The 27,490-nt window shown below is 42.0% G+C and overlaps 1 protein-coding gene across 3 annotated transcripts in view; it reads left to right on the top strand.

Annotated features, from left to right (window-relative positions):
• Nucleotides 1-27,490, top strand: part of LOC145347869 (dual specificity protein phosphatase CDC14A-like) — a 164,366-nt gene that overhangs the window by 123,634 nt on the left and 13,242 nt on the right. For all 3 annotated transcript variants that reach the window (XM_080195807.1, XM_080195809.1, XM_080195808.1), the window contains exons 12-14: nt 14,931-15,046; nt 24,123-24,170; nt 27,001-27,126. In XM_080195807.1, the coding sequence (XP_080051933.1) occupies nt 14,931-15,046; nt 24,123-24,170; nt 27,001-27,126 (290 nt within the window). The remainder of the gene's footprint in view (nt 1-14,930; nt 15,047-24,122; nt 24,171-27,000; nt 27,127-27,490) is intronic.

Below are 27,490 nucleotides of genomic sequence, written 5' to 3'. Positions count from 1 at the left end.
CACAAGTTCCCATTACTGTCGTTGACTGGCCCTAACCTCACCCTGGTCATTCTTTTATTTCTCACCATAAGAGTATAAAGCCTTGGGGTTTTCCATTATCTGACTTGCCAAGGACTTCTCATGCCCCCTCCTAGCTCTCCTAAGCCCTTTCTTTAACTCATTCCTAGCTACCTTGTAACCCTCAAGTGACCCAACTGAACCTTGTTTTTTTTTTCATCCTTACATACGCTTCCTTTTTCCTCTTAACAAGGCATTCGACCTCCTTTGTGAACCATGGTTCCCTCACTTGGCCATTTCCTCCCTGCCTGACAGGGACATACCTATCAAGGACATGCAGTATTCGTTCCTCGAGAAAGCTCCACTTTTCGTTTGTGCCCATACCTGACAGTTTTTGTTCCCATCTTATGCTCCCAAATTCTTGCCTGATCACATCATAATTACCCCGTCCCAATTATAAACCTTGACCTGACATGTGACCCTATCCCCCTCCAATGCAATAATAAAGGACACCGAATTGTGGTCACTATCTCCAAACTGCTCTCCCATAAACAAATCTAACACTTGGCCTGGTTCATTGTCCAGTACCAAGTCCAATGTCACCTCACCTCTTGTTGGCTTATTCACATATTGTGTCAGGAAACCCTCCTGCACACGCTGTACAAAAAGTGTCCCATCTTAACTATTTGACCTATAAAGGTTCCAATCAATATTTAGAAAGTTAAAGTCACCCATGATAACTTCCCTGTGACCTCCACACTTATTCATAATCTGCTTTGCCATTTCTTTCTCCACATCTCTATTACTATTTGGGGGCCTATAGAAAACTCCTAACAACATGGCCGATCCTTTCCTATTTCTCACTTCAGCCCATATTACCTCAATAGGCAAATTGCCCTCAATGCCTTTCAGCAGCTGTTAAACTATCCTTGATTAACAATGCTGCTACTCCACCTCTTTTACTGCCTTCCATACCCTTACTGAAACATGTATACCCTGGAACTGCCAAAAATGAAAGGATGCAGATCAAGATGTGGAAAGCAGTATGTTGTTGTATCTGTTAATTCCCAGATACTTGCAACCAGTTTGCTTACTCCAAGGTTTTACCCCAATGCCCTTGCAAGATGGACGAAGGACAAACACAAGTGAAGTTTCAACAAGTTTATTTATAATAACACTATTAACCCTTAAATTACCCACATAAAACAAGAGAATACCCCAGACTCAAGTATACTACCCTCAAAGATGGTTTGGTTAAAACTGCAGGCTTGGTTCTCTTGAGTCCCTCTGGTCTGTCGTCACAAAGATGAATCTTGATGGCAGCTTCTTCCTTCCTTCTCTGGTTAGTCTTCTGGATGGTCAAGTGTCACCTGCTTCATCGAGTCTTCGCTGCTGGTGTCAGAAGATGTGTCTCTTTATTCCCCTGCCTGCTTGCCTTTCCAGAAACTTCTCTGGCTTCCGGCCAATGAGGTTCCAAGAGGGAGTCCTAATACGCAGTGGGTTTCTTGATGTCTGCCTTACAGGACACCAGGGTCTGCCCCCATCTCCATGCTGTTGCTTACATGTAACCTGTTTCCAGATTAAGCCAACTGCAGGAACTCTCGTTGACAGAACATCTGGCTTCTAACAATAGACCAGTGCATTTCAATGGGGTGCAGTGGTCTCCTGCTAAGTATCAGGGTGCAACAACCTTTTATAGGTGATTGAATCAGGCCCAGACATGTTTATGTATTGTACAATTGGCTTGCCCAAGGTTTGACTGTTTGATTTTAACATGCCGAATTCCTTAATTTAGGATATCCAATTTTATCAGCCTTAAAACTAGGCCCTGTTTACATTACAATGTGGACTGAGTTGGTATTTACCACTTGTAGCGTGAAGTTTAGAAGGATACCAATCAAAATCTTGACCAAGTTGAACCTGAAGATCAGCAAAAGGTTTTGACTGTAGTGAGGATGGGGTAAGGATAGCCAGAGATAGGTTATGCAAACTTCGAAAAAAGTATCTGGGATCTGAAACTCATTTCAAGATGGAACAAAATCCAAAATTTTGCAGCCTGTCTGATTTAACTGATAAGAGTCTGGAGCATGTGTAGCTGTTTGAAGGCTGCTAAACAGGATAGCTTTATTTTTGCCAGTTGGTGAACATGCAGATTCATTCAAAACTTAGCTAAACATAGTGTTTTGTGATATAGGCTAAGAAATTATTGTACAATGACCCCATGTTCAGAGAAAACGTTGACACTAACACTGTTTGAGAAGGAGCAAATGGTTCTAATTAGTGGAGAAATGATTGTAGAAGTGAGCATTTTTTTTTGAGGGTTGTGAATCTGTGGAATTCTTTTCATCAGAGAATGATGGAGACAGTGTCATTGAATATTTTAAGGCTGAGTTACAGAGATCCTTTCTTGACAAAGAAGTCGAAGGAAATAGAATTGAAGCCACAATCGGAACAGCCATGACCTTATTGAATAGCGGAGCTGGCTTGAGGGATCAGAGAATGTACTCTTGCTTTTAATTTGTACGTTCGTATGATTTAACTACGTTATGACATATAAGGAACGCAACCAAGCGAGCATGGCAAAACAGCAACAGTTGAAGGAAAGCTAATATGAACGAAAGCTAACTAGAAGTATTATAACAGACAATAAGGATGGAATCTTCCTATCCTACCTGCAATGGGTTTCATGGCAGATGGGAGTGGAGAATTTAGAGGGCAAAAAATTAGGTTCTGCCGGTATGAAGAGTTTGCAATTCCCCTGAGAAATCTTTGGCACGTCGAGTACCCCACTGACTGGAAATATGAACGCTATTTGCATTCATTACCATCCCATGAATGGTCATTAATTATGCTTCTTGCTAGAATTGTATGGTACCTTCCAAACTTGCATCACCTCAGTGGGAATTCACAAGGTTTTTTTCATGGTTGAAAAAAATGCGGCGGTCAGTCCTCACTTCGCTCACAACTTCAAGGTGAGTGCAACATTCATAGCCTACCAGCTATTGTGCTGCGCTGGTCTTGTTGCCAGGGGAATGCCACACTTTTGGGATGTAGGGTTGATCTGCCCCTCAGGGAGAGGAGGTCCTTCTCAACATGATCCACATCAACAGTAGTGGGTTCTGGGGAGAGGATTGGAATGTTGATCACAACAGTGGGAGCCAGTATAACTAGGGGAGGATGGAGAATAACAGGATAGAATTCAACCTGTATGTTGCAAGGTTCTTGGTACATTGGAGGAGCCCGGACAGCGGGGCAGTGTCGAAGCTGGTCTCAAATTATAATGACAAACCATCATTACCTTGCACACAAGAAATAATGATGCAGTTTAAAATCAAAACCCAAAATGATTCTATATGGGAGGGATCTGAGACTGTGTAGCAGAACGCACTGCTCAACAAAGGGGCCTTTTCTGGGGGCACCCTTCAACTTGAGCCACAAGATTAAAATTGAGTTAGAGCTAAGAGAAAGTACAAAGACTTCCTGTGAAGGTTGCCATCAGAACCCATGTCTTTTGCCATGCAGTAGTAGGAAATGAAAGACTCAGTGGATTCACATAACACTTAACACACAAGAATGTGAAATTTGGGAATGCAGGCAACCGATAAGGAGATGCAGCTGCTGTATATATGCTATTCCATCAATGAAAGACTTTCATATGATATACATAACAAGACAAAAGATATCCAGTCATTAATCTTGAACAAGTTATGGCACATGGTTTAATTTCCAAATCTGATTTGGAATGTTTATTTCTGTAAGATTTTACTTCTGCATTGTGATCAGGTCATTGGTGCCAGTCAGGTCATGCATGTCATTAAACCTTTTCCACCCTCTTGTGGTATTGAGATGTAAAGTCTTGTGAAGTCGATGCGGTTTTTCACTGTGGCGCGTCAGAACTGTTGATCGATGAGTCAAGCGCCATATCCTGTTCTTACGAGGGCATCTTTCAGTGTCTGGAGGTGGGTGTTGCGATCCTCCTCATCTGAGCAGATCATGTGTATACAGAGGGCTTGTCTGCAGGGGATGGCTTCGTTAATGTGTTTAGGGTGGAAGCTGGAGAAGTGGAGCATCATGAGGTTATCTGTGGGTTTGCAGTACAGTGAGGTGCTGAGGTGACCGACCGTGATGGAGATGCGTGTGTCCACGAATGCAACCGATTCTGGAGAATAGTCCATGGTGAGTCAGATGGTGGGATGGAACTTGATGTCATCATATAGTTGTTTCAGTGATTGTTCACCATGAGTCCAAAAGGAATAAAATGTCATGGATGAATCTAGTGTATAGCATTGGTTGAAAGTCCTGTGCAGTGAAGAAGTCTTGTTTGAGCCTGTGCAAGAAGATGTTGGCATATTGAGGTGCGAATTTGGTCACCATGACTGTTCTGTGTGTCTGAATGAAGAATTGGTTGTTGAAGGTCAAGACATTGTGGTCCAGGATGAAGGGGATGAGTTGTAAAATTGCATCTGAAAACTGGCAGTTATCAGCATTGAGTACTGAGGCAGTTGCAGCAATGCCATCGTTATGGGGGATGCTGCTGTAGAGTGCCAAGGTATCCATTGTGACGAGGCGTGTTCCTGGTTCAACTGCTCCATGTGTGCTGAGTTTCTGTAGGAAGTTGGTAGTGTTGCAACAAAAGCTGGGGGGCTCTTTGTACAATGGGTTTCAGGATGCCCTCGACATAGCCGGAGAGGTTCTCGTACAGGGTCCCATTGCCCAATACGATGGGATGGCCAGGTGTGTTTGCCTTGTGTAACTTTGGGAGGCAGTAGAGATCTCCAACGCAGGGAGTACATGGAATGAGAGCACGGAGGGTGCTCTGAAGGTCCAGATCAAAGGTCTTGATCAGAGTGTTGAGTTGATAGGTGTGTTCTTCTTTACCCAGAGGGTGGTGAGGGATTGGAATGCCCTGCCTGCTGCAGTTGTAAATGCGCCTAGTTTGGGGGCGTTTAAGAGATCCGTGGATAGGTCTATGGACGAAAAGGGATTGGTTTAGGTTAGTGGGTCATTGTTTTGTAACTGGTCGGCGCAACATCGTGGGCCGAAGGGCCTGTTCTGCGCTGTAATGTTCTATGTTCTATGTTCTTATACACCCCCATGTAACCCCCATGACTTGCCTGAACTTGCAACATCTCACTTACTGTCCTGTCTGGAGACAATATACATCTCTTTAACCCATGCTTAATGCTATCTTCACTCATGTTGTCTGCACCTTTAAGACTTGAATAGCAGATTAAGTGTAAAGATTCGCATTCTAATCAGTATTCAGTAAACTGTGTGCGCCTTTATACGTCCTGTTTCTGATCAGAACTCTCCACTCACCTGATGCATGAACAGCATTCTGAAAGCTTGTGGCGTTTACTATCAAATAAACCTGTTGGACTTTAACTTGGTGTTGTGAGACTTCTTACTGTGCTTACCCCAGTCCGATGCCGGCATCTCCACATCGTTAAATTTGAACCCAGAGCATTTGGTCCAGCAGTAGGGGCACTATCACAGTTCACATGGCCTCCTATAACTTTGCAATAAGAGGATACATATGTAAATAATCACAACTACTACAGTTGACCAAGCCAGTCACTTTAACATCAAATGTATTAACAAAAGTGTAATGTTTATACAGTGGTTGCGTACCCGTGACCCAAAAGTGAGTTCACTATTACTTCATTTTCCTAACCCTTACCACTATGTCTAGGTGCAGCTTTGACATCCACAGAAGTGATAGAGGTAGCCTACGGACTGCTATATCAATGATCCCCAACATGACCTTTGCATGGCCAAAGACCTGGAAGACCCTAGCCTTGTATGAGTCTATTGCTCTGGGGCAGATGCACCCTCTTCAGCCTGAGCAGCTGGAGTGGATGGGTCATAATCAGTTGGGATTTTGACCCATCCAGGTTGGGATACCTGCTCATCTTCTCTGACTCCCTGACTCCTTGAGGGGAAAATCAAGTTGGTAGTGGTAGCTATGAGGAAGAATTCACATTGTTCTGGGAAACTGTCCTGAATACACTATGTTGTGGATCCAACCAGGGAAAAGCTATTTTTGGATCTGATAATGTGTAATGAGCAAAGTTTAATCAACAGTTAGTTAAAGATCCCCCTAGGACAGTGATTGATTACCAATCAGTTTGCCGCTGCGCACTAGTGTGCTGCAAAGACCCTCCAAGTCTGCTGTTTAAAAAAAAATGCAAAATTTTTCGAAATCAAAATTCATGTAATTAAACTAAAACTAACTTTTGTCTTCAGCTCTGTGGTTGCATCTCCAAGAACTGATGAATCTTGGGCCACTGTTTGGGAAACACATGCATGGTTTAGATTTTTTATATTGGTCTGGTCCATGCACATGACCAACAGGACTTGGAGATGAAGACAAAGGTCCACGCACCTGCACAATGCTAGGAGAAACAAGAGGGAGAGGTTCTAAAATAGGCAAGAGGACAAAGGGAAGTTAGAAACAAAGTAAGGGAAGATGACAGTAAATAAAAGGGGTGCCTCAAAATCCTTTAAGTATAGAGATGTGCCATGACATAAAGATTGGGACCCGCTGCCCTAGGAAACAGTGATCGTAATATGGTAGACTTTAGCATTCAGTTTGTGTGAGAAACTTGGATCAGAAACAGCTGTCCAAACTTAAATAAATGTAATTACAAAAGAATGAGGGCAGAGTTGGCTGATGCAGACTGGAAAAGGAATTTAGCAGAAAAGACAGTTGAACAACCATGACAGACATTCATGAAAATAGTTCATGACTTGCAACAAAGACGTAGCCCAATAAGGAAGGAGAATTCTCGGAAGGGGGTTGAATAAACCATGGTTAGCTAAGAGTTAATAGTGTTAAACTGAAAGAAAAAGACATTAAATGCGATAGAGGATTGGGAAAATTTTAAAAACCAACAAAAGATGAGCAAAAAAAAAGGAAGAAGATAAACTAGCAAGTAATACGAAATGGACAATAAGAGTCTTCAAATGACAGGCTGGAGTGAACGTAGGCCCTTCAAGAGAATGAAACTGGGGAATAATAGTGGAAAGCCAGGAAATGGCAGAGGAGTTAAACAAATACGTTGCATCTGTAAAGACACTAATAGCATTCCAAATATACTAAAAAATCAAGGGGCAAGGTGGTGGGTGTTGGGGGGGTGCGTGGTGGGTATGGAGGAACTAAATACGATAACTATCAGCCGAGGGAAAAACCACAAGGGAAACTAATGGGACTCGAAGCTAATACATCCCTGGACCTGCTGGGTTGCATGCTGGGATATTAAAGGAAGTAACTAAGGTAGTGGTTGCATTATTAGTAATCTTCAAAGAAGCCCTAAATTCTGGAAAACTCCTAGAGGATGGAGAAACTGTCAAAAAAGGGAGAGAGACAAAAATGTTAAGTGTCAGATGTCATTTTGAAATAATAAAGTCAGTTATATAGGATGTAATAGAAGTCCAGAATATAACAAAGTAGAGTTGGCATGACTCTGAAGGTGAAATCATGCCTGACAAATTTATTAGAGTTCTTTGAGGTAGTAACGAGCAGGATTGATAGAGGGAATAGGAGATGTAATATATTTGGTTTTCCTAAAACTATTTGATAATGTACCGCACGAAAGGCTAGTTAATAAGCTGGAGCCCATGGTGTTGGGAATAGTATATTTGCATGGATAGAGTATTGGTTAACTGATAGTCGACAGAGAATTGGGATAAGAGGGCAGCATGTTCAGGATGGCATTTGTAACTAGTGGAATGTCATGCGGATCAGTGCTGGAGCCATAATTGTAAGTTGGACAAGGGAAGTGAATGTGCCAATGCCAAGTTTACGAATTACACAAAAATAGATTGGAAAGCTAGCGGTGAGAGTGCCATGGTCTACAGAATGATATAGAAGTTAAGTGAGTGGGTAAAAACTTAGCCGTGTTGTAAAATGTGAAGTTATGCACTTCGGTAAGAATAAAGAAGCTGAATATTATTTAAATGGTGAAAGACTGCAGAAAGCTGCAATCCTCGTGCATAAATCACAAAAATCTAGCTTGCACATTCCACAGATAATAAGGAAGGCAAATGGAATACTGGTCTTTAAAATAGGGAAGTCTTGCTAAAAACTATGCAAGGCACGAGTTAAACCTGGAACACTGTGAACAGTTATGTCCACTTACTAAAGAAAGATGTACTGGACATTAGAGGCAATCCAGGGAAGGTTCACCATGTTGATCCCAAATATGGTGGCGCCTGTACTCATTGGAGTTTAGAAGAACAAGAGGTGACTTTATTGAGACAAGTAGGTTTCTGAGAGGCTTGACATGGTGGGTGCCGATGTTTCCCCATGTGGAAGAGATTAGGGCCAGAGGGCATAATTTCAGTTTCCCATTTAAAACACAGATGAGGAAAAATTACTTCTCTCCCAGTACTGGATATGTGAAGCTCTTTACTGCAGAGGGCTGTGAGTTGTTAAAATGACCAAGTCTGCAATGGACAGATTTGTAACCATTAAGAAGATCTAGGGACATGCAGGAAATTAGAATTGAGCATTATCATATTGGATAACCATGATCTCATTCAATGCTGGAGTAGACTTGATGGGCCGAATGATCTACTTATGTCTTATCATCTTATGCTGTTAGAGGCACCTGGAAGGAAATCTTCTCATCGAGCCACTAATTGTTTCCACCAGAGTGTGTCGCCATGGTGAGTGAAAAACTCGCTAAACCAAAATTTCCATGGCAGTCACCAACCTTCTTACAATAACCTTGAAGCATTTGCTTGCTGGAATCTCAATAACAGAACGCAGACAGATTCCTGCGTCCTTCACTTTAGTTTGCTCACTGACTTTCATCTCTGATGTTCTGCCACCAGTGGTTGCATCTCCAGCATTGCCTCCATGGCCATTAGCAGAGGCTCATCATGTGATTTGGACTCAACCAGTGGCTTTCCTTCCTCTGACTGCTGTGGAGATGTAAGTGAGCTGTTCTCGTGCAGATGACCCCAAGCCTAATCTAGAGCTCTGATTCACCTGAGGTGTGTGTTCGTGCTGTTGGAGGGTGTGGGTGAACACAAGTGACAGTTCTTCGATGCCTTCCGCCGTTTACTCTTCTGAAATTGGCTGGGGTTTATATTGGCCTTCTACTTATGCTTAGATCTGTTGGTGCCTGTAAGAGGGACAAGATTGTTTTAGTTTATAATCATGCATAATACTAGATATCATGTGACACACTATGAATGTCAGGATGTGATGAACTCCTGGGAGGTGTCACCTATATGAGATTGCTGGGATAAGCCAATCTCTCCTTCCCAACTGGAGTGATCCCTGTCCTCCGTACCTAACTCAACAGAATCCTCCACTAATTTGTGGTGGACGTGATGTTGGCCACCCCTTCTCCTGGTTCTCTTCTGTTGTGGGCCAGCTTGGATTACATGAAGACGGAAAAAAGAAATGTGATGAGAAAGGATGGAACAGAGATTAGGAATCATGCAATGCCCTGTGTGTATGTGTGTGTGGGGCGAGCCCTTTCCAGAAGGAGCAGAGGATGGATTGTATGCACATGATTCATGAATTAGTGGTGATGTGAAAGTATCTACAAATTAATTCGTGGAGATATATGTCCCTCGCTAATGTACGTGTGTGAGACCCCTGAAGCAAATAGCCCTTTGAGTGCACGATGCCATGATGAGAGCATGAGATTGGAGTGAGGAGAAGATTGACTTGCTTTGGCAGAGTGGTTAATATCAATCATAATCTTTCTTCACTGGATTCCAGGTGCAGTGGCTAGCCACTCTGACGTCCACTACTGTAGTCTCCCAGGCTGCAGAGGTGAGGCTGGTATACTTCAAGCCATCTCTGAGGTAAAGGGCATCCACCCTATGTCACTATGCTGCCCTCTTATCAAGGTCTAGAGAGTGTAGTGGCAGAAGCGTGCTGTAACCCCTGCCTTCTGGTCAACAACCATCTCTAAAGGTCTCCTGCAGGCTACTGAACTGCACGGAATGAAATGTGTCTGCTCAGATGGCATTTATAGCACCTAGACCATTGATCTTGTTAGATAACGATTGGGCAGATGAATCAGTTCCTGACCCACTGTGTGATTTGGAGAAATACTCACCTGTGCAGAACTATGAACTTCTGCACACGCAATTGGGTGCGATTTCCTGCCATTTCAACTAATGTGAAACCACAGAACCCATCCAGAATCTTGGTAATATTTCTCATTTTTGAAGCTGAGTTTATATAGATACTTTTTAAAAAGTTAACAAAGTGAGCATTTGCCCTACAGAAAGTGAAGTTGAGAAATTAATGGAAAATAAGATGGCAGATGAATAAACATTTACATCAGTCTTCACTATTGGAGATACACTTAACATCCCAGAAATAGCTGAAAATTAGGAAGGGTGGGAGGAATCCAAGAAAATTACAATCACTAGGAACAAATTGTTGAAGCTTAAGGCTTACAAACCTCCAGGCCTGATGGTCTTCATCTCTGGGTTTTAAAAGAAGTAGCTAATCAGATAACTGATGCATTGGTATTAATTTTCCAAAGTTCCTTAGAGTCAGCCACGGTTCAATTAGATTGGAAAAAAACAATATGCGACTGCATCCTTCAAATAGGAAGGGAGATCAAAAGCAGAAAGCTGCAGGCTATTTAACTTAACATCTGTCACGGGGAAAATGTTGAACATTATTAAAGATGTTGTTAAGACACTTTAAGGTAACCCAGCAGAGTTGACAATGTTTTGAGAGAGGGAATTCAATTTTAATCAAAGGATTGGCATTCTTTGCAGCAGTGATATGTGCTAAGGATAAAGAGAAACTGGTGATTGTACCGTTTTTAAATTTCCAGAAGGCATTTGATAAGGTGCTACATCAAAGTTTATTGTAGAAAATAAAAGCTCATGGTATTAGGGGGTAACATATTGACATGGATAGAAGACTGGCTAACTAGGAAACAAAGCAGGCATAAATGGATCATCTTCTGGTTGGCAATGTGTAACAAATGAGTGGTGTGCTATAGGGATCCATGCAAGGGTATCAACCTTTTACAAATTATATAAATAATCTGGATAAAGTTCCCGACGGTATGGCTGATAAATTTGCTGATAACAAAAGTCCGTAGGGGATATGGCTAGGTTAAGTGAGTGGGCAAAGATCTGGCAAGTGGAGTATAATTTTGGCAAATGTGAAATTGTCCATTTGACAGGATTAAAAGAATCCTAAATGATGAGCAATTGCTGAGTAATCTCTGCATTAATCATGAAAGCTTAGCATTCGGGTCCAGTAAATAATTGGGAAAGTAATAGAATTACATAGAACGTAGAACACTACAGCACAAACAGGCCCTTCGGCACACAAGTTGTACCGATCGTATCCATACCTACCAGGCCATAGAACCATCTATAACTCCCAATCCCATGTACTCATCGAGAAGTCTTTTAAAAGACCCCAGCGAGTTCACCTCTACCACCACCGATGGCAGCCAATTCCACTCACTCACCATCCTCTGAGTGAAAAACGTATCCCTGACATCTCCTCTGTACCTGCTCCCCAGCACCTTTAAACCTGTGTCCTCTCGTAGCGACCATTTCAGCCCTGGGGAATAGCCTCCAAGAATCCACCCTATCTGTACCTCTCAACATTTTATAAACCTCTATCAGGTCGCCTCTCAACCTTCATCAGGGAGAAGAGACCTAGCTCCCTCAATCTATCTTCATAAGGCATTCCTCCCAATCCAGGCAATATCCTTGTAAATTGTATTGCTATTGCAAGGGGATTGAGTATGGAGGTTATGCTTATGTTACACAGGGCATGGTTGAGAGTACATCTGGAGTATCATTGGTTTCCTTATTTAAGGAGGATGTAAATGCATTGGAATCAGTTCAGAGAAGGGTTACTAGCCGAGTACCTGGAATGGGTGGATTGTCTTGAGAGGCTAAGCTTGTATCACTGAAGTTTGGACAATTTGAACAAATAAGATCCTGAGGGGTCTTGACAGGGTGGATGTGTTGGGAGAATCTGGAACTAGAGGTCGCTGTTTACAAATTAGGTGTCATCCATTTAAGACAAGTGAGGAGACTTTTTTTTCACTGAGTCATAAGTCAATTCTTCAAAAGGTGGTGGAAGTCAAAGCCTTTGAATATTTTTAAGGTAGAGCTAGATCGATTCTTGATGAGAAAGGGGGTGAAAGGTTATTGAGTGTAGGTAACAAATGTGGAGTTGAGGTTACAATCAAATAAGCCAAGGTCATCTTGAATGGCGAGCAGGCTTAAGGGATGGAGTCGCGTACTCCTGCGCCTAGTTCGTTGTTTTTGATCTTGACTAGGGCTCTTTGGTTGTTAGGAAAACCAGACTAGTTTAACTAAATAGGGAATGTCTTGAGCAATGAGTATGATATTGAGTAATATGGTACATTCTTGCACCTTGAGACTAGTGATGGAATGATAGTTGGTGAGGGCCCAAAGTCCAAATGAGCCTTTTTTACTTTATTCCTCTTCCCTCAGAAATGCATCTAGTTGCAGAAATGAATTTGCCATATTTGTTGCATTGGCTACTTTTGATAAATTATTCAATAAACTGTTGAATGGAAAACTTTATATCCTGACTTTTTTTCCTAAAAATGAGCTTTTGTGCCTTGCTCTATTTTGTTCTCCCTTTTTGTACCCTTGAAAATGACCTTAAACAGTCTGTCTCTCACATGCTTTCAATTTGTCTCATTTGCATTCTGTGTCTTGCATATGTGTTTCTGTCACAGTTCCCTTCCCAACAGAACACTCATTAGACTTGATCTCAATACCTCCCAATGTCAATCTGTCACTGCTGTACTTTGTATATATCCGGTGTATTAAATTTCATTTTGAAAGTGAATTTGATCCAATAACTTGATATATGGCAGAGACCACATTCAGCAAGTGTTATTTGCGCACACTGATGTGTTCCAGTGATATGGCTCATATCATATTGGTCTTCACTGTTCATTGGAAATCAGTGTGGGATTAATTTAAATGAGAAAAAGAGGAACCTGCTTCAAGATCCTTTTACAAAATACATGAGGTGGAGCTTGTGCTGTGCAAACTTCACAGAAACGTTTCCCTGGACTCTTCCCAGTTATTATCATCTCTTCAGTGCTACTTTTGTATCTATCTCTGTCTGCAACCACAGGCATTAATCTCTCAATCCCTGCCCTCTAGTCTTTTCTCCCCCAACAAGCTCCCATCTCCAAATATCTATTCCTTGGTTCTCCCATTTTCTCCATTTACCCTCCCACAAGTCCCAATTGATCTGACCCCCCAGTCTTCTCTCCCTACATACTTTATCATCTTTGAGCCCTCACATCTCTTTGCTCTGTTCCTCCGTCGTCGTAGGTGCTAGTCCTCCGCTGATGGGAAGGTGACATCATTGTGTGGGGTGGCTGCTGCCGTAGCATGTAATGCTGCCATGTTATTAGAGACAATGCTTGTAAGATTCCTGTCCCATTCCAGGAGAGACAGCACATCCTAAGCACAGTGAAACTGAGCCACAGGATGTGTTTGACATCCTTGGTCTAAACCTTGAAATTGTAAGGTAATGTAAAGATGCATTTGTCACCTGCCATGACATCACATTTGAGTCAGATTGGCTCAAATATTTTTATGAAACATTTTTTTGAAAACAATAGCATTAAAAATTAATATGTTTGGAATGTATCGATCAAGGTATAGTAAGGGGAAGTATGAATTACCAATTGAGGAATATCACAGGAAGGAGAAGTATGAATTGCAACAGGAAGAAGTAGTATGAATTGCTAATTGGGGAAGGGCAATCAGAAAACCCCTTTTGGTAAACCAGAGTAAATAGTAACATCAGCTAGCATCTTGTACTGCCCACTAGCCAAAGAGTTGACACTTAAAGAAATATAATAATATAAACAAATGATACAACAGTCACGTAATTCATATCTTTACATTTGTCCGAAGAGTTGTTTTGTATGTTTATTCATGTGCATACACCCCCTAGAACATCATCTCCCTCAGTGTAATACAGGACATACAGAGGATGTAGCTGGCAATATTGAATTGTGGCTGCTCAGTGATTGGCTAATCTTGTGGTTAGATATGTATTTTAAAAGCATTTAAATACACACCCTAATTTTCAGATTGGGAAAAGTCCTTGTTCCACATCACAGCATTCTGTTTAAGAATTTGATTAATTGGGAAAAGAGGGGTGAACATTCTCTGACAGTTGTTATCATTCCATGATTCCATGTGGTGGTCTGTGGGATCTTGATGGATCTTATGTAATCTAGTATGTTAATGACTTGGATGAAGAAATAGAGTTACATCACCAAGTTTGCAAATGGCTCAAGTTACATTGCACAGTAGGTTGTGCAGATGGAACAGGATGATTAAAAATGTAAACTGCACAAACCGGTAGACTTGAGTTCAATGCGATGTTATCCACTTTGGATGTGAGGAAGATGAATTGGAGTATTTTCTTGGAGAGATTAGGAGCTGTGGAGGAACAAGAGGATTTGGGTGTCCTTATATACTTCACTAAAACTTCTTGCATAGGTACAAAATAAATTACCAAAAAGGCAAATCGGCCACTTGCTCTGGGGAAGTAAAATGATCCCATGATCTTAATGAATGACAACTGTACTATGGGGCTAAATAGGATATTATTGTTCCTATATTCCCAGAGTTAAACCTCCATTATCAAGGTAATTGGCAATGCTATTTGTTCTCTATTCTGTCATTCCATGTTTCAGTCCCAGGTGTTGTTTATTCATGACCACAAACTAGAACCTGAACTATCTGCACAGTGCAGGCAATCAACTGATATGATAATTACTCCCTCACCCCACTTTCCAACTATCTCCAACACTGTTCAGTTGCTGTCTTCTTTTATGTTAAAGTGATTTTATTTTACATTTAAAGCCTCCCCCACAAAATGTAAAGAGCACTTAGTTCTGTTTTTTCCTTTAAAGAACAATTACACAGAAGATGGAAGTCCAGCAACAACAAATTCAATGACTCAGGGAGATAAACTTCGTGCCTTGAAGAGTAGGCGACAACCACGATCAGCAACAACAGGAACATTAAGGTAATGTACATGATTTATTCATCACAAAACTATGTGCAATAAAATCCTAAAAGTGGGCATAAAATATTCAGGAAATTTTAGGGAAGAATTTGGAATACATTGTCTTGTTGACATTTACATTTTCTAACTTCAGAGTACAATGCTTTTTTTTTTAGGGCTATCAGATGCATACATTTTGGTGTTAACTCTAAAATGATCAATATCCTTGTATAATAAAAAAACAATTAATGAGCTGTGAAATTGTCCCTTTACTCAAACTTTTATCATCTGTAAAATGTGATGCCAACCAGTTTTTGAAATGGCAGTTTCAACGTTGTACTGAATTGCATCAGGTATGCAATATAGAAACAAGCTATTGAGCTTAACTGGTCTATGTCGGCGTTTATGCTCCACATGAGGTTTCTGTTGCCTTGCTTCATCTAAGCCTATTAATTTATAATAACAAAGAGGAAAGAGCAACTGCCACCTGACAGAGCTATCAGTCTCAGCTTGAGAGAGAGAGATAATCGCTGGCTCTCATAGCTCCATTTATGTCTTAGATGAAGCACCATCTAGTTAGCAAAGGTGCCATAGAAGAAAGAAGTTCCAGACAGAAGAATCAACAAAGAAAACGGAATATTCCAGAAGACAAAAATACCTAGTTGTAATTTAGAGAGTGACTAAATTCCATTTTTGTTAATGAGTGAGAATTGTATTTATTTAAACAGCATACCATTAGAATCTTGTTTTATTCAGGAATAGTTAATAGTTAGAAGGGATTTATTCAGTAAGTTAATAGTTTAGTTAATTTGCTCAGTGTTAGTTAGATAAATAAATTGTTGTGTTGATTTTAGTGCCAGTGATTTTATTTTGTATGCAATTACTAGAAGTTACTGAAGAGCAGGCACAGCACTTCTCTTGTGCTTTTTTACAGATTATAAGACGTGGTGGTACTCTCTGGGTGTTTTGGTGTTAGTTCTGAGAGGGGGACCCACCTTTGCTTTTATAACATTTTCCAATCCTTTCATAATCTTGAACTTCAGATACTTCTCAGACTCTTTACAAAAGAGGGAGCCTGTTCAGCCTTTACCTGATGAGGATAGATCCAATATCATCCTTTTTATAATTGTTTTGCCATTGTCTCTATACCTTTTTTAGAGAAGCCAAAGTTGTTCACATGACTTAACCAAGGTTGTGCTTTTCAGTTCATCTTCTAGAAATTAACCCCTAATGCTTAATTTGCTTTTTTAAATGGCCTCTGTTAATCTGCCGCACCTGTTTTACTGATTGTGAATCTATACTCCTGCATTCCTTTGCTCCTTTCCCCTGTTTAGATTCTTATTATCTAAGCAATATCTTTATAGATTTACTGATGGATTTTTATTCTTCCTAGTAAAATACATTACTTCACAACTGCTGTCACTTAAAACAAACTTTAATCTATTTCAAGGAAATGTTATTTGTGCTCAATACTATCAAATAAATTTAAATCAGCATTCTGTATTGCTAACACGAGCAATTGTGTAATAATTGTTACGATCAGGTGCGAAGAGATGAGCTGGCTTCCTCCTTTTCCACCTCTTCAATTGGTCACAACAAATCTTTTTCCAAATCAGAATGTATTTAATTATTTCAGCTATGAGCAATAAGAAACCAATCAAACAAGGTTTTTGAAAGAGCAAATTTATTAACTTCTCCTCCCTGTCCATCAGATAGGACTATGTTTCTTGTCTTTCTATTCTAGTGTACAAACCTGAGTTAACTGAACCTTGATGTGCTCATAGTTTATTTAAATCTTTGTTCCTGGAACACCATATTTAATCTTTCTTGCGTGTTTTTCCTTATTAGGCTATAGACTAATTAACTGTTATTGTTCATATGAATGTTGAAACGAAAAGCCTTTTTTTGTATAAAAGATGAAGGAAATAAAACAGAAAACTCTGCAAAAACTCAGTAAAATCTGGCAGCATCTGTGCAGAAAGAAAAATGTAACCTTTCGAGTTTATATGATTCAGAGCTAACACACGGGAGAAATGTGATGGATTGTATTATATAAGAGGGTGGAACATCTGGAGGAGAGTAGAAGGCCATTGATCGGTGGGAACTTGGAGAGATTGCGTAGGTCACACAAAAGAGGAAAAGTTAATGGCAGTGTGAAGGGCTACAGAAGGTGCTGATTATGGCGTAACGGTAAGATAGCAGAATGTGTTAATGGGAGAATAAAGGTCAGTGTTCGGTGAAAGCGAAACTCTCTTGCTTAGGCTGTCCCAAGGTCGAGGATGACTTGCTTCTGCACTAAAAATGAGTTCTGAGGAGCCCAATACATGGGCTACGGTCCAATCCTATGCTCTCTGACATAGATTAGGCAGTTGGTGGTTGGAGGTGCAGTGGCTGGGATACCTGAGTTGCCATGCATTACTTTTGCAGTCGAGGACTGCCTAAGCTCCTGTGCATGGTAGCAGTGTACCATTCCAGTCTGTCACTGTTGGAATTATCTGTGAGGTTCCGGACATTGCAGGAACTTCAGTTTAAGGGGTGGAAGATGACTATGCAAAGGTTTTTTTAATGTTGGGTGGTTTTGACTTCTCTATATTTATACTCCATTTCCTTTTGAAATAAAGACCAACATTCCACTTGCTTTCTCTACTGTTTGTTGAAGTTGCATGCTAGTTTTTTCTGACTTCTTTGCAAAGACACCAAATCCCTCTGCACTGCAGTTTTCTGCAGTCTTTCTCTATTTAAATAACAGCTCAAAGAACAAAAAACAACCCAGCACAGGAAACAGGCCCTTCGGCCCAACGAGCCCGCACCGCCGCATCCTCCTACACATATTCTACCCTGCGTGTCTATGAGTGGAACCCCTAACTTAGCCAGATTCAGGGGAGAATAGTGTCAATTTGGTAAACCAATCAGCCTAAGAGCACATCTTTGGGGTGTGGGAGGAAACCGGAGCACCCGGAGGAAACCCACGCAACCACAGGGAGAATGCGCAAACTCCCACAGACACAGGCCCAAATCCATGTATCTGCACAGCTAGCAGTGCTAGTCACTGAGCTGTTGTGGCGCCCGTCTACCGGTCCAGGATCAAGCACACACACCGACACGAAGTACTAGGCCACTCCCGGAACCTCCAAGAGCAGCCCACGCACGACCCACCGTGTGCATGCCCCTCGTTTGACAACAAGGTGGACCTCCACCTGTGGAATAAAAAGACAAAAACGTTAACATACAAGTCTGCATTTCCGGTGTCTCCCGAGGCTCTTACCCTATTTAATACCCCCTACTATAACCCTCCATCCTCGTTTCGCTCATGTGTCTATCTAAGTAAACCTTAAACGAGTCCAACGTTCCTGCCTCCACCACCCTACTCGGTAGCGCATTCCATACCCCCACGACCCTCTGCGTGAAGAACCTTCCTCTCTCATCCAAATTATACTTCTCCCCCCTCACCCTTAGATCATGACCTCTCGTAATTGTACCCAGTCTAGGGAGCAGTCTCTCACTATTGACTCTATCTATTCCCTTCAGTATCTTATATACCTCTATCATGTCTCCCCCTCAATCTCCGTCTTTCCAAGGAGAAAAGTCCCAGTTTCTCCAACCTTTCCTCGTAACTCAGTCCCTCCATGCCAGGCAACATCCTGGTAAACCTCCTCTGCACCCTCTCCAGAGTCTCCATGTCCTTCCGGTAGTAAAGTGACCAGAACTGGACGCAGTACTCCAAATGCGGTCTAACCAACGTTCTGTACAACTGAAGCATTAGACGGCAGCTCCTATACTCTATACCCCTTCCTATAAAGGCTAGCATTCCATAAGCTTTCCTCACAACCTTCTCCACTTGTGTTACAACCTTCATAGACTGGTGAACCTGCACTCCCAGGTCCCTCTGTATTTCTATACTCCTAATCAGTCTACCTTTTATCACGTAGTTCCTCTCTGCATTATTCCTTCCAAAATGCATCACCTCGCATTTGTCAGGATTAAATTTCATCTGCCACCTATCTGCCCAATGTACCAACCTTTTATTCTTCCTCCCAAAGTGCATAACTTCACATTTTTCTACATTATGACTGGAATTTACCCAAATAATATCCATCATACCAGCAAGAGGAATGTTCTGCACAGTCTGTTGGGCATGCTGCACATCTTTCAACACTTAGTGCAATGAAAGAGCCTCCATGCGAATCACACCGGCATGGACATAGCAGCTGTATGATTCATCTGAAGTGGTCACAGCTGTGTGCCATGAATTGGGGGAGCTGCACTTAAACACCAACAATGCACTATCTGTCACTTCAGGAAGATGGCACCTCATTGAGCAGCGGTTGGACACCACGGAGAGGAGAGCCATTTTCTTCCCCAGAGACAGTCAGAGACCTAGAGGGTGAGCTAGCAATGCGACCTGGTTAGCAGTGGCAGTGGTTCAGTGCCTGCTCATTGATATGGACCAGCAGCCAGCGCCGCAAGAAAGTGAACAACCACATTCAGGTGGCAGGGGTGAGTGTCCGTCGTGCCTGCAACGTCCACACCGATCCACTCCCTAGCATTCAGCACCTGACCTCTCTGACACCATACCCTGTCATGAGCCCTCAACAAGGGCTGCCAAGACAAGGTCCTGACATATGCCACTCGATTGCTCCCATCCCCAACACCCCACAACTTTCCAACCACCAGGCTTTCAACCCCCCTCTTTTCCCCAATTTGTGTCTTCTCACTCTGCTTGAGGGACGTGCCATTGACCTATTGGGGAGAAGTCTCACAACACCAGGTTAAAGTCCAACAGGTTTATTTAGTAGCAAACGCCACTAGCTTTCAGGGCTTTGCCCCTTTGTCAGGTGAGTGGGGAGTTCTGATCACAAACGGGGCATTTCAAGACACACACTCAGTTTACAGAGTACTTCTTAGAATGCAAGTCTTTACAGCTAATCAAGTCTTTAAAGGTGCAGACAACGTGAGTGGAGATAACATTAAACATAGGTTAAAGAGATGTGTATTGTCTCCAGACAGGATAGTAAGTGAAACGTTGCAAGCCCAGGCAAGTCATGGGGGTTACAAATAGTGTAATATGAACCCAAGATCCATGCAGTCGCTATGACAACAGATGAATGAACACCGCTTGACAATCACCAGGCAAGACAGTTCATTTCTTGTTGGTGAACATTTCAGCGGTCACGGGCATTTAGCCTCTGATCTTCGGGTAAACATTCTCCAAGGCGGCCTTCACGACGTACAACAGTGCAGAGTTGCTGAGCAGAAACTGATAGCCAAGTTCCGCACACACGACTTGCCTGGGCTTGCAACATCTCACTTACTGTCCTGTCTGGAGACAATGCACATCTCTTTAATCTATGCTTAATGCTATCTCCACTCACGTTGTCTGCACCTTTTAAAGACTTGATTAGCTGTAAAAGACGCGCATTCTATTCAGTATTCTGTAAACTGAGTGTGTGCCTTTATATGCCCTGTTTATGATCAAACTCCCCATTCACCTGACGAAGGGGCAAAGCCCTGAAAGCTAGTGGTGTTTGCTATCAAATAAACCTGTTGTACTTTAACATGATGTTGTGAGACTTCTTACCGTGGTTACTCCAGTCCAACGCCAGCATCTCCACATCATGCCTATCGGGGAGGCCAAAAATAAAGCCATGACTGCCAGCCAGATTGGTGTGCACCACAGAAGTGAGGAGTCACAAAGCCTTCAGTCATTTGACCTTTCTGAAGTAAGTTGAGATCTGCCCAGATATTTGTCCCTCCCTTGTATTGAATCATATGTCTTTTCTTCTCAGATGACCCTGATAAAGTCAGGCCATCAGTCGATACCCTGGAGGGAAGGTCTGAGGAAAACCCTAAAGAAACCACTGACCAAAACACCTACAAGTCAACACAGATATCACGTACACTAGCCACAAATGCAGATACAATCATCTTAGTGGGACATGTTAGTGATAAAACTTCTGGGGCACTTTCTGGTGAGCATCTCACAGCTGCAGAAGTACATCAGGTCGAGGCAGGAACATCCAAGTGCTCAGAAAGGAGGAGCTAAGGAAACGGCTGGTCCCCAGTCAGGTGCAGGACTGCTGCAATCAGTTCTCCCAAATCAGCTGGAAATTCAGAAGCAGCACCAGGGATTGCAGGAAGGGCTATCAGCAACATTCCAACTACTGCACAGCTGTTCAGGTGCAGGAGATGGTGCTGACGTTTGTGTGGTGCCCAGGCCAACACTGCAAGGGTAGTGACCACAGTGGAGAGCTTGGGGCAGGAAGTGGTAGCCATGGGTGGCCAAATGCAAGGCATGGCCAAGTCTCAGAGGGGCTTGCATGGCTGAGGGCATCTGGAGCATACTTGAGACAGAGAGGACCATGGCTGCGGACCTTGAGAGAATGGCCCAGTCACAGCAGGTAATATTTGCAGGCTTTGCGAGATTAGCTCAGTCTCCGAGTACTGTCGCTGAGGGGCTCCAGAGCTTTGGGCCAGGGCTTTGGAGGTCTAGCGATGAGGGGATCCAGAGCATGGAGCAGACTGAGGACTATTGCTGTGGGCTTGCACGCCATGGTGCAGATGCAGTTGGCCTCCAGGACTGGCTGAGCCAGGTGATGCAGAGGCCTCTGGAGTTCAGTGAGTACTCCCAGGGAGGAGAAAGTGCTGGAGCCTTCCACCCAGGAGATTCCAGCCCTTCCAATTCAAACCAACCCCTCCCTCCTTCCCAAGAGCCTCCTGACACCGATGCATCTCCCAGCCAGCGGGCTGATGAGTTGTACATCCATGACACTCAAGTTGGCTGGTTCCCCCCCCCGTCCCAACTGTCCCAGGAATTGCCGCCGAGGGCTTCACAGGCCACGGTACACGTAACACAGCTGACCACTTCTACCTCCTGATGTGCATCCTGGAGGGGAACTGAGATGTAGCAGTAGGCCACCGAAAGTTAAGATATAGCAGGGTCACCAAGAAGGCACAGGTGAAGGCAAACACTGGTTACGGTTTTGGGAATCGTCAATCTACAAATTCACTAATTAATATTGCACCCCACAGTTGTAACTGGTGTTTGTGATCTGCCTCCCACAAGGATGACTGTAGCATAGAGGTTCCAGGCACTGTACTGCACGTGCCAGTGAGCAGTCAGAATAAGTAGAAATCAGACTTGTGTTGCACCAGGGTAGCATCACAATGTGGCATATAACAAGTTGTCATCACCCACCTGTCTGGGCCAGTAACATGCTAACATGGCCAACTTGGGTATATCACTCTGGTATGATGTCAGTGGGGCCCATTGAGAGGGGTGTGCAAAGGTTGGGGGGATGTTAGAGCTGTGATGCCATGCCTCCTATTGGGAGAACCTTGTGATGATGAGGGCATCTCTTGCTGTTCAGTCCTTCCAGGCCCTGAAGCTGCCACTCGTCCTCAGCCTCATCTTCCAAAGCATTTTCATCTGCCTCCTCCTTAGGGGCTCCCCTGTGAGCCATCCCAGCAGCCTCAGGTGGTCCTTTAGCCTGGGGATGTCCGAGCTCCACGGGATGAAGCCATCATGGATGCTGCCTGGGTGGCATGCACATACATGATGTTCAGAAGGCAGTCACACTATCTGGACATTGAGTGAATGGAACTCCTTCCGATTGATGAAGGGTATCCCATGGTTGTCCAGTTCCTGCAGGACGATGTGCGTGTTGTCAATAGTCTCCTGCACATGGAGCATCCCAGCGATGTCAGCAAAGCCTGCAATTTGAGCATCCTCTTGGACCCGGCCCACATCAAATTGGATGTAATTGCCTGCCCTATCGTACAAGGCATCCATAATCTCACAGATGCACTTGTGCGCAAAGGACTGCGAGATACCACCAAGTTTTCCGTTGGAGGCCTGGAAGGGCCATAATGACCTTTGACCTCCAAAAGGAATATGTAACAATATCTCCAGAAGTGATAAGGTCAGTGACAAGTCTTGGATCCAATGGCTAGATGTTTAGGCATGAGGTCATGATGTAGGAGGAAGTGCCTGAGAGCTGATGCTTAGCCTCTTGAGTGGACATCAGTCTGCCAGACAACATCCTAGTCAGCAGGTTTGGTAACATTGTCCCCCAACCCTGCAGAGCTCACTTCAGCCTCCTTCCCAGAATCCACGAATAGGATTGCCCTGGTAGACCATTGTATCAGTCTGTTCCAGATCCATGGAACTCCCTTCTTCCTGTCTTGGCTCCATCCTCTCTCCTCTTAACCAGTCTTTTCCAACCATATTTGTGATTCCTCGGATGCCCTATGTCATGTCACCTCTGAAGATATTCCCTCCACAGCTTCCAACCTCATAGTTCAAAAAATTATCCTCCACTATGTCAGTTCAACCACTTTAGACTGTGACTCTGCTCCTGCATTTTGTTTTTTTGATCCAAAACAACTCTTGTCTGAATGTAACACCCCTGTCCTCCACCCTTCCCTGTGGATAGAATTCATATGTAATTTATCAAGTCCATGAGACTGAGTACTTAAGATTAAGAATGACTGCAATGATCGTCCATGATACAAAACTTACGAACAGAAAAAAGTCAAGTTTAAGATGCTATGAATAATTCCATCACTTGGATCATTCTCTAAAAGTTTTAATACCATTTCCTGGTTAAGTGCATGCTGCTTTCCTTTATCGTTTTGCCGTCTACCACTTAAAGGGAAAGATAGTTACTTAAAATTGTAACTATTTCAGGAAATAATACGTTTTCATGCACTATTGAATGCTTTGTTAAAATGCAGCAGCTGTACAAATAATTTGTTTTCCTGTCCTTTCATCTTATTCCCTGAAGTAGGGTCACACTTTCTTTTTTAGAAAAATTGTTACAATTTGCATAAAGAAGCACAATTGAAGTGGAACAGATGATGTCATTTTCTATCCTTAACATGTTTGCTAATGTTTCTTCAAAGGTGACTACTGTATACATTGTGATGATCAAAGAACTGTTCTCAGTCTAATTTCAAAAATAATATAGTTAAGTGATTTAGTAGAGACTAATGATCAGTAGCTCCCGTTTTCCTGCTTGGAACAAAGCAACATTTGAATTTTTAATTTTTCTATTATTCTGAAAATATATTTTAAGTTTCATTAACTGTTATTTTATAGGTTAGATGATATGAAAATTCATTCAAGATCTCCTTCACAACCCTTCAGGTAAGCAGACATGTTTAAATTTTGTGGTTTTTCCAGGTTAACTATGTTTTTAAATGAAAATGCAAGTTACCACAAAAAATTTATCACTGGATAATGAGTTGAATTCTTTATTTTTCTTTAAAAGTTAAAACTTTTAACTGGCCAAAGATAATTAAAGCAATGAAATTTCATTTCCAAGTGCTCCAGTTTCCTTCCACAATTCAAAGATATGCCTGTTGGGTAGATTGGCCATGCTAAATTTCCCTTTGGTGTCCAAAGATGTTTAGGTTAGGTGAATTAGCCATGGTAAATGTGCCTGGCATTTCCATGGCATGACTGTTACTTGTCCCAAAAGAGCCCAAGCCTGCACATTGTCATGGTCTTGCTGCATTTGGGCATGACTCCAAGGTCATGGACGATGCTGAACATTGTACAGTTGCCGGTGAACATTCCCACTTGGACCTTATGAGAGAAGGAAGGTCATTGCTGAAGGACCCGAAGATGGCTAGGTCCAAGGTAATTGCAGTGAAGTCCTAGAGTTGAGACAATTGACCTCCAACAACCACAATAATTTTCCTTATGTTAAGTATGACTGCAAACAGTGAAAGGTTTTCCATCAACTCCAGTTTTGCCTGGGTTCCTTGTTGGCACACTTGTTCAAATGCAGCTTTGATGTCAAAAACAGTCACTCTTGCCTCACTTCAGGTGTTCAGCTTTTTTGTCCAAGTTTGAACCAAGGCTATAATGAGGTCAGGAGCTGAGTGACCTTGGCAGAACCCAAATTGAGCATCTGTTAACAGCTTATTGCTAAGCATCCTTAACGATAGCCCTGTTGATGACTCCTTCCATTGATGTACTGATGATTAAGAGTAGACTAATGGTGAGGGAATCGACTGGGTTGGATTTATCCTGCTTTTTGTGGACAGGACATAGTGGGCAATTTTTTATATTGTTGGGTAGATGCCAGTATTATAGCTGTAGTAGAGCAGCTTGGCTTGGGCCGCAGCAAGTTCTAGAGCACAAGTCTTCAGTATTATTATTGAAACATTTAAGGGTCCATAGATTTTGCAGTGTCCGGTGCCTTCAGCCATTTCTTGATACCAGGTGGAATGAATTGAATTGACTCCAGATTGGCATTAGTGATGCTGAGGATTTCTGAAGGACTTCTGAAGATTAAGCATGGTTTTAAACTTCCATGAATCTACTGATGGCAAGTTCTTTACCACCTTCCCTCAACTGTACATATGATGTCAGATTGCTCTCTGTTTGAAATCTTAGATCAGTTACAACTTCTGGCCATCAAAAGGAGTGAAGCTTTTTTGCCTTGCATGGATGATACTTTCTTATTCTTTTATCTCTAATTGCTTCCCTGGTTATTCTGCTGGAACTATCTACGAGATTGACATTTTGTAATCCTGAATTGAGCTTTAAATTCACGCTACACTGATGGCCTCTGATAGAACATGCTGACTTCAGTCCCTCTGACTCTGAAGTCCTTGTATGCCTCTTATGTCCAGATTTGACTATACAAATTCCTTGCTTTAGCTTTCCTTTCATGCTCTCCCCTCAATTCCTAGTTTGTTCAAAATGTTGTTTTCCTATTCCGCACATTCTCAATCTTTGACCAAAGACGTCCACCTTCGTTGATCTCTTTTGCTTCCTGTTTCCTGTCATACTAAATTAACAATCTTTGTTCTTGTCTTTAAAGCCTTACAAGGTTCTGCCTCACTAACCCCTGCAAAGTCCTCAACCCATAACATTTTCTGAATGTTTTATTCCTTTGACTTTCTCCTTTGTTCATTTCTCTTATTTGCATCATAGTAGATCCATCATTTGTGTTTGATATGCTTTCTTGACCTTGGTGTCCATTCTGTAGCCATGTTTTCTAACATAACAGATGTCTTACTTCTTGTCTAGGTGGCCCATTTTAAGTAGCTACGAGCAAAGTGGTTTTATGCCAAAAGCATTATACAAATTCAAGTTTCATTACTATGAATTGTGTTTTTTGCAGAAAGACCAGGCATTCCTCCATTTGGCATTATTTATTTAAAAAATGGATTAGAGGTGGATTTGTGAGCCAGTTGATGATTTTGAAATATATATCTTTATATTTGTATCAGAATATGGATGAAGCTGACAAACTGTAAATATTGTCTATTCTTAATGGCCTGGAGAAGGTGGTGGTTAGTTGCCTTAGACTATTGCTGTGAGACCTTTGTGCATTGTAGCCAATGAAGTACTGTAGAAGTCACTGTTCTAATGTTAGTAACTTAACAGCAAGATACCACAGGACAATGTGATCATAACCAGATAATCAGTGTGGATATTCTCTGAGCTTTATTTTTAAACCAGTAACTCTGTAATAAGCTAATGGCTCAATCACATTTTATCGAGCTCAAATTAGAATTTTGAAAAATCCATGGATTGTTCAACAGACTGTCTTTTACTGCTTTTTTTTTAGAAAATAATCTTCAAATAATAAAACTATCTTACTCGTTAGACTAGGATTTTCCAGCCCATCCTGCTGACAGGATCTTCCAGTCAAACCCACAGTGGGTTCTCCAAATCAGGGCCAGCAAGCCATGCAAGCTGCCATTAATTTCAGCAGAAGATCCCAACAGTGGACTCATCTCCTCTGCTGTGGGGCAAGCCTGCAACTGAAGGGCTGGGAAGTTCCTTTGGTCTTGGTGTTTTTGTTCTTATAAGTTCTTATTTATTATGAAGATCATGTGAATTATCCTGAAGTTTAGTTTTAGAAAAATGAATGCATTGAATCAGAGCAAATAACTACTCAGTTTTTGACTACGTTAATTCGAGTTTTTTTTTTAAATTTTGTTGTCTGCTCTAACAGAGTCAATTCTTCAAGTACTAGCCAGGGATCAATGTCACCTCTGAAATCTTCAAAAATCTCAATGAATTACCCAAGTACTAGAAGAATTAGTAGAGGTTCCATGCCCATGAACAGTAATCTCAAAAGGTAAGATTTTTGACATTACTTTGTTAAAAATACTATCTCAAACTTTTAATTATTTAGCATAGAAACTTAAACATTTTGCCTTCCTTTATCTAAATATAATTAAATTTACTTTAAGTTGATTTTTTTTCATCTGAAAAATTGATGTTTAGCCTTTTCTTTTAACCTGAATTTTTTTTAATTTTCCGGAATGTGGCTGTTGGAAGCAAGGCCAGCATTTATTGCCCATCCTTAGTTGCCCTTCAGAAGGTGGTGATGAGCTGCCATCTTTAACAGCTGAAGTCCATGAGGTGTAGGTACACTCAATGCTGTTAGGGAGGGAATTCCAGGATTTTGACCCAGCAACATTGAAGGAATGACAATATAT

Source organism: Carcharhinus amblyrhynchos, chromosome 9 (genome assembly GCF_965287045.1).
Source record: "Carcharhinus amblyrhynchos chromosome 9, sCarAmb.v2.hapA, whole genome shotgun sequence".
In the NCBI taxonomy this organism is placed as follows: domain Eukaryota; kingdom Metazoa; phylum Chordata; class Chondrichthyes; order Carcharhiniformes; family Carcharhinidae; genus Carcharhinus; species Carcharhinus amblyrhynchos.
The sequence above is the reverse complement of the archived record's forward strand: the minus strand, read 5'-3'. Positions and strand labels throughout refer to the sequence as shown.